This window comes from Nicotiana attenuata, unplaced genomic scaffold (genome assembly GCF_001879085.1).
Source record: "Nicotiana attenuata strain UT unplaced genomic scaffold, NIATTr2, whole genome shotgun sequence".
NCBI classification, from domain to species: Eukaryota; Viridiplantae; Streptophyta; class Magnoliopsida; order Solanales; family Solanaceae; genus Nicotiana; species Nicotiana attenuata.
In genome coordinates, this window is record NW_017671446.1 from 250,337 (window position 1) to 261,964 (window position 11,628).

The 11,628-nt window shown below is 34.4% G+C and overlaps 1 protein-coding gene across 1 annotated transcript; it reads right to left on the reverse strand.

Annotated features, from left to right (window-relative positions):
* Positions 1–9,007: 9,007 nt before the first annotated feature.
* On the reverse strand, positions 9,008–9,787 carry LOC109208344 (pollen-specific leucine-rich repeat extensin-like protein 3). The gene has a single exon (XM_019371448.1). The coding sequence runs from the start codon at positions 9,785–9,787 to the stop codon at positions 9,008–9,010; it is 780 nt and encodes a 259-aa protein (XP_019226993.1).
* Positions 9,788–11,628: the final 1,841 nt, after the last annotated feature.

Sequence of the window (11,628 nt, forward strand, 5' to 3'; positions counted from 1 at the left end):
CGGTGTCCAGAGGCCTTGGATATGCCACGTAGTAGGTAACTTTATCTGAATATTCCAAAGCATAAGAGCCTATCCACCTTCCATTTAGGACAAACAGGTAACTGTTACGAAACAATAAAAGAAGAAAGAAGAGTATTACACAGAAAAGTAGAGAGACAATTCTTATTGATTTGGGATAAATTACAATAGAATAGAACCCTCTATTTATAGGGAGAGGGTGACTTAGCCACCAAGCAATGAACCCTAGAATCTCTCTAAATATAGACATTCATCATAAATAAAATTTTATTTATAACACTCCCCTTGAATGTCTATTCAACAGATAATGTGCCTCGTTAAAACCTTAACTAAAATAAAACCCAGTGGAAAAAAAAATTCTAGAGAAGGAAAAACAGTACACATATCTAATAACATGCCTTTTGGTTGCCTCGTTAAAAACCTTGTAAGGAAAACCAAGTGGGACAAAACCTTGTAAGGGAAAAAGAGTACAACGCGTATTAACTCCCCCTCATGAGAGCATCACTTCACATCCTTAAGCATTTGCATTCCAATCTTGTGCACCATTTTCAAAAGATCTTTGGTAGATATTTGATAAACAAATCAGCCATATTAACTTGAATGAATATATTGCACCTTGAAATCATCATTCTTGATAGAGATGAATTGTCTTCATATGATCTTGTTGGAATCGTCTGTTCAATATCTTCACATAGAGGTGAAAACTCTTGCTATCATATTATCATGCATATAGTTATAGCAAGATACATTTGTGCACAAATTGCATTGAGGATGTAGTACTTCATGACCATGAATTCTATATGCTTTAAGCAATTTAAATCCTTCAAGGATTGTTAAGTTATATAAGCCATATAATAGATTTTAGATGCATATCAAGTTTTCATGTCATGCTAGACATATAAGATATCGAAAACTGATTACACATACCATTGACTTTATACTTTCAAGTGTTTGAACTACATGCATGTTCAAAACTACATGTCTTTCATATGAAACCAATTCTATTCGAAATTGTTTCTCCAAACTTAAGATCCTCATATATATATTTAGCGGTATCATAGATGTCGTCAACGAGCATTTTATATCGGTTCCAACCTTCTTTTTTTTCTTCATAAAGACATAACATAGAGATCTCTTCATTCATATATTCAGGTACCTGAATCTCTCATGAGATTTTATGAAGTGTTATGTCATGTGATCTTCTAGATCACTTGCCTCCTTTGTTATGATCATTTAGATCATTTGCTCATCTTCTTTATCAAGAAGTTTATTTGAAACCGATTTGTCTATACGCTTCAAGCGTACCATAGACTTTGTCCTTCTAGGATTTAATAGGAGCTTTTGCAATGAGAATATAGTTACTTTCTTTGGGTCAGCAAATGCGTTTGGCATGCTTTGCAATATATTGCAAATGAATTATCTTTTTATGAACTTCAAGTTCATATTATCTTATTCGAGGATCTAGATGTACAAATGATAATTCATTCCACGTAACTTTTTCTCAACTATTTATCATGTCTCCCCCTCATGTTAGAAAAACTAACTTGTTACCTCAACTTTGAGAATCACCTTTGTGCGTTATGGTGTTAATTAAAATATACACCGCACATCAATAATAATAATAAGATGGAATTATTTGGTTCCTGACCCTGAACTACTTGTGAGGGGAGAATGTAATATACTTTCGTATATAACCTATATCAAACTGATATAGATAACTTTGTTCTCATAAGCAATAGTTTAGCTATTAAGTGGAGGCACTCAATAAATTATTGTGCTAAACCAACTGTGATGTAAACCAACTTATCAAGATGAACTATCTTGAATAAAAAATCTGGAAATTATGCTCTAAATCAAATTATTGAGCAAGTTACCTCGCAAGCACCATGTTGCGGGTTAATAATAATCGCACATGTAACCATCTCATAGATGCATATTATGTGGTATACATGGCAGATGAATGGGCCCATATTCACTTTTGATATTTCCAGCATTCATGGGATTCAATCCCAATTTTAGTTGATCTATTAATTAATGAGAACAAGCAATATAAGAGAATTCGTAAAGAACTTTCTAGTTCTTTAATATTTACCCATATGAATTCTCTATTATTTTTGCACATCATACTTAAATTGATATGGCTAAACCAATTATGCCAACTGAATAAATTATCAATATTGATAAACTTCAGATTTACACCATGACATGTGCAATTATCAATAAACTCCAAGTTTATTATGATATGAGTTTTTATATCAATAAACTTCTACTTTATTGTGGTATCTTTTTATTTGTGTAGTACAAATTGGAGAATAAAGCGGGTAGCTTTTCACATATATATTACCCCGCTACAAGTTGTAGTAATAGAAGATATTGAATCTTTTCTTTATTTATAGTCTCAATATAACCAACCGCTTTCGCGAATACTTTAGAAACTTAATAAGTTTCTTTGAGACTTACTACAACACAATGCCTTATTGATAATCAATTTTATTCCACCAAAATAGTAATAATTGTCTCTTCCAGATCTCTCAATTAATTTGGTACTACCACATATTCATCAACATCCATATGGTGAATATCTCTTTTAAAAATAAAGTTATACCATTATGGTTATGGTCAAAATTATATACAAGATCTGTTTCTTGCATTACTATTGTCTTTTAATAATCACAATGCCAAAATATTTTGGCATACAATAAGTGATCAATGACCATTCATGCCATAACAATGACATTATTTTCTTATATCATCTCAAACCTCCTTCTAGAGGTGAGTGCGGTATATTCACTGCCACTAGCACGTTCATATTCTTCCAAGAATGAATATGTATTCATAAATAAGATATTGCCACATTCACATCATGAATGGACCATAATCATCTATATGTGCTTTATAAAATCTCATGTCAAATCGATGACAAATATTAATTTCACAGAGTGAAGGATTATTTTGAGAATCTTTATTATTCTCATTATCACAATGATGACGATTATAATTTCGTCTATTGCCACGTCCACATCCATTTATACCTTCACGGTAATAATTTTTCTTCTTTCAGACTTATCACATATTGCTATCACATTCTCTTAAGGGAATGAGAATGAAGCAAATTCAATAGGACGGGTTTTTACTTCTTGTGCTCACGATCATACATGACTTTGACCATGGCAAGACATAGAAATTTTACCACTTCGGGTTGTTATAGTTTCTTACAAATTTCATTAGAGTTGTAATCAAAATTTATTGTCTTTGCTTGTATTTAAAATTAAATACAGAATAAAAGAGAAAAATACGGTAATATACATACCTTAAATCCAGAATTTAATCATGAAGGAAATTCATAGAACAATTGACAATCATTATGATCAATCCCAAAGCTTCTACTCAATTGATTAGAGTCTCGTGCTGATAACGTGTTATGAAACAATAAAAGAAGAAGAAGAGTATTACAGAGAAAAGTAGAGAGAGAACTCTTATTTATTTGGGATGAATTACAATAGAATAGAACCCTCTATTTATAGGGAGAGGGTGACTTAGCCACCAAGCAATGAATCCTAGAATCTCTCTAAATATAGACATTCACCATAAATAAAATTCTATTTATAACAGTAACAAAAATTTTCCCACAAGTTAAAAGTAAGAAAGGCGCAATTAAAAGAGAAAATAATGCATACTTTGATATTATCTTATTGTGAAATAATAGCGTGTTAATAATGGATTACTTGTTTAGTTGTGTCGTGGTAAAATTGCACGGGGCGCTCTATTTGGTCGCCATTTAACCTATACCCATATTTTTAAAATTATTTAACCTATACCCTAATTTTTACAAATTCAGGCGCCTTCATCTTCCTGCTACCTGTGCGATCCTTTCTTCTTCCTTTCTTTGTTAGTCTCTTAGAACATCTTTTTTTAATAATGTGATACTTCACTTCATCATTTGTATTTGTGCAGATGCACATCACAATGCTTGGGGTGAACTGCTTTTCTCTGTGCTTTTCACGTTTATTGTTTTCAAAATTTATGATTTAGATACTGTTGGCAATCTGGTTATTTTATGGTAGTAATACACTATGAAAGAATAAGGTGATTATTTATCTAGTATGTTAGAAAGCTTTTTCAAAAACTTCAGCTTATATAGTGCTGAAGTTTTTACAAATGAACTAAATAACTTCAGCATCTTCTGCTGAAGTTTTTGAAAAAGCTTTATGACAAAACTAATGAATCTAGGACAAAAAAACTTCAGCTTATTTAGTGCTGAAGTTTTTACAAATGTTTGCTAAAAAAAAAGAGAAGTTTTTACAAATGAACTAAATAACTTCAGCATCTTCTGCTGAAGTTTTTGAAAAAGCTTTATGACAAAACTAATGAATTCACGGCAAAAAAACTTCAGCTTATTTCGTGCTGGAGTTTTTACAAATGAACTAAATAACTTCAGCATCTTCTACTAAAATTTTTGAAAAAGATTTACGACAAAAGTAATGAATCCAAGACAAAACTTCAGCTTATTTCGTGCTGAAGTTCAGCAAATAGAGAACAAAACTTTAGCTAGTAGAATGCTTAAGTTCAGCAATTACAAACAACTTCAGGCTTGTCTACTAGAATGCTGAAATTTGCGTGATTGCCTTTGCTACTTCAGGCCCGTATGCCTGAAGTTTACGTGAAAAGTGGGTACGCTTGTAATTCTTTTTTGCAAAGCGGGTATAAGTTAAAACGTGACCAAAAAAGCGGGTATAGATGCAAATCCCCCTGTGTCGTGTGTATTGATAGTAGGCTATAATTATGCAATTTAGATACTATTTACACTCTAATTTAGCCGCACTTTATCAATGGTTGAATGTTAAAAGATAACAAATTGCTCTAATGAAGAGTTTTATGCTTTGCAGGAGCCACTCCGAGCTATGAGGAAGCTAAAGAGTGTTTTGGAGTCAATATGGAGCGTGGAAGGCCAATCAGAGGTTAGCACGGTCGAAAAGGAGAAAGAAAAGCAAGCGGAGAGATCCCCTCCAGGTGCGCGGCCGCGGATTGACCGCGCACTGAGGCAGAACACTGGGTGAAATCCGCGGCCAGATCCGCGGCCACAGACGAGCTGACGGAAGCCAATAACCTAGGGTCAATTATGTAATTTCTAAGGCGACTAACCTAAACCTATATGCAGCCTAATTCGCCCAAAAGAGAGGGATAGTTGTTTTTAGAGAGATTTTGGAGGCAATAACACGGGAGGAAGACATAGAATTTCCTTAAGAGTTTTCATCATCTTCTTCTTCTTAATTCCATTGTTGATTATGACTTTCTATAGTGAATTTTTATCTATTAGTATGAGTAGCTAAACCCGTCATCTAGGGTTGATGGAACCAATTGCTGGATGAAGTCTTGACTCTATTTTGATATAATTGAGCCGTTTTTACTCTATGATTGTTCAACTACGTGTTGTCTTGTGATTAATTAAAAGGGACCTTGATTAATCGTGTCTAGTTATCTTGTGTTGCTTGAGAAAGAACACTTGGTTAGATTGTTGTCGAACAACACCACTTTCGGGTAAGTTAAGAGATTAATTACTTGAATTTAAAAGCAGGGTTAGAGATAACGAAGTTTTGGTGGGATAATTTTGAGTGCATAAATTGTTAACTAGAGTAGTTCGAGAGAATGCTTCTAGTAAATTATTGTAATTGATCGAGAGATAATTGCGGTAGCCCAGAACTCATACTCCATATAGAGTATTACGGCGAGATTATAACTAACGTGTCAGGAATCAATCCGACAATTGGGGAAATCAATAACCCTAGACCATTGTACCATTGAATTCAACTCTATTCTTGATTATTGCTAGTTTTATTGTCATTTTTCCTTAGTTAACTAAATTCTACTCATTGTCCATTAAAAATCTTGCATCCGAGAATTGTCTGAGCTTATCATTAGCAGTGTTAAAAGTTGTAGCAAATAGGTAAGTTCCTTGTGGAATTCGACTCCGAATTTGAATCGGATTATATTACAGCGACCGCTTAGTCTTTTTTATAAGGCATAATTAGGCGTGATCATATATATGTATTGAAGAGGAAATGATCTTGTCTATTCACTTACGTTTGAATAGAAAAAATGGTTCTACAAATATTTCCTATATTCTGTTTACAGATCTCTTATATAATTAAGGATTATATGACTGAGATATTATTATTTTGTACTGGACTAGAAAATCAAATGTCTCCAAATTGAGCATATAAAAGAGTATAATTTTCTTTTATACTACTACCATGAAGCACATGCCAAAAATGTTGTACCACGTGGAGTTAAAGCTCTTTTGGAGCTTGCTACAGTGTAAGTTCCACGTAGCTTGAACAATAGTGCCAACAGGGATTAAGGCCTTATTTGTTTTTTTAAGATTAAGACGTCTGAATCTGAATACACATATGAATATCAAGATGTGTATTAAGATTAAGACATCTGAATCTGAATACACATCTAAATATATTAAGATGTGTATTAAGATCTGAATACTAAATAATTAAGACTGTTTGATTTTTAACATCTAAATGTATAACATTTATCTTTATTTGAAAATTAATAAACATAAAATTCAAATGAAATACTAACTAATCTAATATTCTATCAATAAAATATATAGTTTTTTAAAATATGATAGTTGTTGATGGTGATGACTAACGGGTGAATGCCGACTAGAGGCAGTAGTTGGTGGTAGTTTTGGTTGATGATGGTGATTCATGCTTGTAGCTAGTAGTGATTGGTAATGGTGGTGATTATGATTGAGGATGGTGGTGGTGGGTGGTGATAGTTAATAATAGCGGGTGGTGGTAAGGTGGTGGGTGGGTGATGGTAGCTTATAATGATGGGCAGTGCCGGCTATGGTTGTTGATGGTGATGGGGTGGTCAGTTGTGGTAGTTGAGGTGGATGAGTGTTGATTGTGGGTGAGAATGATGGTGGTCGGAGTGATGTGGATAGTGGGTGGTGATGGTCGATAATGGTGGCGGCTATGATTGATGATGATGGTGGTGTGGTGGTGGTGGAGGTTGTGGTGGTGGGGGTGATGGTGGTGGTGGTGGTTGAGTATGGTGGTAGTTGATAATGGTAGGCGGTGACAGCAGTTAATAATGAATATGTGATAGCATCTTAATGAAATTAAGTCTCTGTTATAGTTCTTAATCATACAAACCTATTCAGACCCATTAAGTGGTTGTGAAGTAAAAAAAACAAACACACTTAATGATTTAGATCTGAATAATTAAGATTCAGACTTTAAAAACAAACGCACTTGATGTCTGAGATCTGAATGATCAAGATTCAAACCTTCATTAAATGCAAACAAATGAGGCCTAAATAATCCGCGGACAAAACAAAACATGACACCAAAGTGTAACACATAAAGGGGTCATTTAGTAGGGTTTACGAGGATAGTACTCCCCGTTTCAATTTAAATAATATACTTTTTATTTTATTATTTCGTTCCAAAAATAATAACACATTTCTACAATTGAATATAATTCAACTTCATTTTAACTTTAATAAAAAGCTTTTATAACCATATAAATATTAACAACCCCACAAAGCATTTACCCCGTAAGTTTTTAAGACCACAAGTTTTAAAAGTCTTTTTTTTTCTTCCTTAAAACCAGTGATAAGTCAAACTAACTAACTCATCTAAATTAAAACGGAAGGAGTATTTAATATAGTGTATTAGTAATGTTTGGATTAATTATGTCAAGATTAATTATGCTAAAATTATTTTTTCGACTGTTAAATTTTGTATATTAAAGGTTTTAAAATAACAATTTTTTTTATATATATATTTATTTATGTATTAAAAATTATAATATTGCTAATATCATGAATTATTACGCATCAGAATAGTAATGTCATAATTTGGCATGTAGCCAAATTTGGACATTTCACCTTAATTTATAGGCAGAATTAGGGTTTCAATCTTGACTGGGGCTCGAGGACTGCACGCCTCCAGTCTCGTCTCCTGGTATTCTTCTTTTCTTTCTGGTGGACTCTGCTCTGCTTCTCCACAGTTATTTTCCAATTCTGCAGTTTTATTTCTGTTTCTGTCCTCTACACTATTATTCCTTTTCTGCTACGGACTTTGGCTGTGAATGAGTGAGGGGATGATTATGCACTTATACGTAAAAGAGCAATCTTTTTCGCCCTCATGCTAAAAATGATCTAATCTAGTTAATTAATCTAAAGAATGGATATAGTGGAAAATGATGAAATATAGCAGGTACTTATGATAGATATTGTGACCAGATTGTACTCCTGGTGCTGCCAAGTTTGGCCGTGCTGAGCTTCTAGGACACATTTCTGGATGATTAAGATAATCAATACCTGCTGATTCCTTCTCTATCCTTTATTTACATCAGCTTCCCTCCCCTGCTCTACTACATTTTGTGCCTTTTGACTCTTTTACTAAATCGGTTATTTAGTTGCCCGTTCCAATTTATGTGACATAGTTTAAGAATGAAATGATGATTTTTGAAACTTGTGGTCTTAAGTATGTATAGAATTTGTGTGGTTATAAAACTTTTGAACTTATTGGTCTTAAATATATAAAAACTTCTAATTGATAGGAACGAGGGAGTAGTATATTATTTGTTCTTGTCATTTCTGTGTGCTTCCTTTATCTGTTTTCTGTTTCCTTTCGATTGCTGAATGTCTTTGGAGTCATAGTGGAGCTGTCTAAATCAGATTATATCGTAGTTATTAAAGTTTCTTAGTAAACAGTTCACAATGAGGATGAAGGGTTGGATACACAAAGGCTAGAAATACATCAACATTCACCAGATATAAGAAAAAACGTCTGAAGAAATTATAGGCATGACTTGGTTATTAACAAACATCAAGTTGATTAACTTTTTTGCACACTCTTTCGGTAATGTCCCTTTAACATTTTGCCCTCATCTTTTATATGATGATTATTATTATGTCATTGATACAAAGAAAAATATGAATAAAGATTGTCTTTTGCAAATCTTATCAGCCTTTATGGTCATGGTGGTGTTGATTGATACTAGAAGATGATGCCGTTGTGCTTGTAGCCTCAAGATTTTCGCCTCCCAATTGGCCTAGTGAACCCTTCTCCACCTTTTCCTTTTTCATGATTTCTTCATCAATATGTATATCTTCATCAATTGTCAGAATGACAGCTTTTGTTCCATCTGGACGGGTTACAATGTTTTCGTGGACCTTCATATGTTCATCCACTTTCACGATATCAATTTCCTGAGAGGTTTTCTTCTTTCTCTTCTTAAGGAAGCAACACAGAGCAACTGAGAGAAATGCCAGGAAGAATAGACCACCAAGCGAGACGAATATAATGATGATGGTATGAGAATGATGTCCGGGTGGAGGCGGGGGTGGAGTTGGAACAACGTGTGGTGGAGGTGGAGGATAGAAGGGACGGGGTGGTGGCTTAATTGGTGTTGGAGGTGGTATTGAATGACTTGGTGGCTTTGCAGCTGGAGGTGGTGGACTAGGATAATGATGTGGTGGTGATGGTGTAACTGGTGGATGTGGTGGTGCCACTTTTGGTGGTGATGGTGTAACCGGCGGATGTGGTGGTGCCACTTTCGGTGGCGATGGCATAATTGGTGGATGTGGTGGTGCCACTTTTGGAGGTGAAGGAGGTGTATTAGGTTGGTGGGGTGGTGGTGACACACTTGGTGGAGGAGGGTGAGGTGTTGCGGGAGGAAATGGATAGTTATGAGGTGGGAATGGGGGGAAGTAGGGGAAGTTGAAATTTTGAATATTAGCCATTGCAATGGAAATTTTTTGCTTTGCTAAAAGCTTATACTGAGTAAGCTGCCTGTATGATGTTTATTGTTAGTGTTGAGTTGGGTATATATATTAGGTGTTAGTATGATAATATACTTGTAAGGTTCTTGTGACTTGACCCTCAGTCTAAGTTTTGCCCGGTTGTCATTGGTTGCATTCCAAAACACTCATTTCTTCATTTTTCACGGCGGTCATGCTAACCACAGTTTCATACAATAATCATATCTATGATTCGACAACGAATTGAACCTTCTTTCTCCTCAATGTTCTATTATGCCATAAATGGTTCCTGTATAGATTCTTGCCCGTTGGATCATGGATGAGAGCTCCCAGTCCCAAAACCCATTGTGCTGCATCTTCTGATGTTAGGGAGGCGAGCTGTAGTTAAAATAATGCTTACAACTTTCAGCATGAAGTTCTTATTCTTATTAATACTTAGGCTAATATATATTAGCGTGTATTATGCATGAATAGATTTAACTAGATGGAAAATTGTTGAGCTAAACATTACTATTTGACTTTATTGACGTCTCCTCCGTCTCTTTTTTGGTACTATTGCTTTCTTCATACAAAAATATTTGGCGTGGGTCTGAATATATGTTGTCCAAGTAATTTGAATTATTGATTACTTTCTTTGTCTAACATGAGTAAATTTTAGCTTAATGAATTTACTTTCATGTAAAATGGTGAAGACCTACCTCAAATTTCCAATGTACCGAAAAAGAAAAAGGATAACAAAGAGATTCAGGAGAGATTCAAAAATAGCTAGATTTACAAGTGGTCATTCAAAAATAGCCACAGTTTCAAAAGTAATTGAAATTTAGCCATTTTTCATGTAAAGATAGTTCTGAACGAAAAACTGTTCAAAATCGGCGAAAAATATTCCAGCATAATATACTGGAATTCCATCATAAGTATACTAGAACTCCATCATAAGTATAATATACTGCAGTTCAGTATAATATGCTGGAAGTTCAAACACAGGTGCACCAATCTCTAGTATACTATGTTGGAACTTTCCGCGTGTTGGAGTTCCAGCAGAATATGCTAGAAGTTCATATACAGGTGCACCGATCTCTGTTGCAGCAAAATAGTGACTATTTTTCAATGACTTTGCAAACGCAGACTATTTTTGAATGACCAGTCCGAAAACTGGCTAGCCCATGCTATTTTAACAAGAGATTCAGGTACCGCAGGTGGGCCAGAGCTTTCCCTATACCCTTTATTCGACCAAGCTATATGTATATTTTTTTGGGAAAATCTCACTTTATACCCATTAATTCCTGTTACGAAACTTAGTTCAAAGTAACAATATAGAACAATAAAATAGACAACAATGTAGAGAGGAAGAGAGGAGAGAATCTTATTTCTTCTATGTATTCAAGTGTATACAATGTGATGCCAAAACCCTCTATTTATAGGATTGCATAGAGGTATACAAAAGAATGCCATAAACATGAATTAAATATTTGAGATCATGGAGGAAGATCATGGGGAGGTTATGGAGTTGTGGGAGTTACAACTATAATGGTGAGAAGTAGTGGGAGTTATCTACATAATGGAGAAAAGTAGTGGGAGTAACTTCTTTAGAAGTTATAGACATCCACTACAAAATAATATTTCATAATACTCCCCCTTGGATGTCTATAGATAATGTGCCTCGTTAAAACCTTACTAAGAAAAAACCCTGTGGGAAAAAATCTTAGTGAAGGAAAACGAGTACACATATCTTGTAATACGCATTATTTGCTGCCTCATTAAAAACCTTGCCAGAAAAACCCAGTGGGATAAAATCTTAGCTAAGGAAAAAAGAGTACAACGCG

What these genes read in the sequence shown, in the direction of transcription:
- LOC109208344 (XM_019371448.1), bottom strand. Translation starts at nt 9,787, where the DNA reads ATGGCTAATATTCAAAATTTCAACTTCCCCTACTTCCCCCCATTCCCA.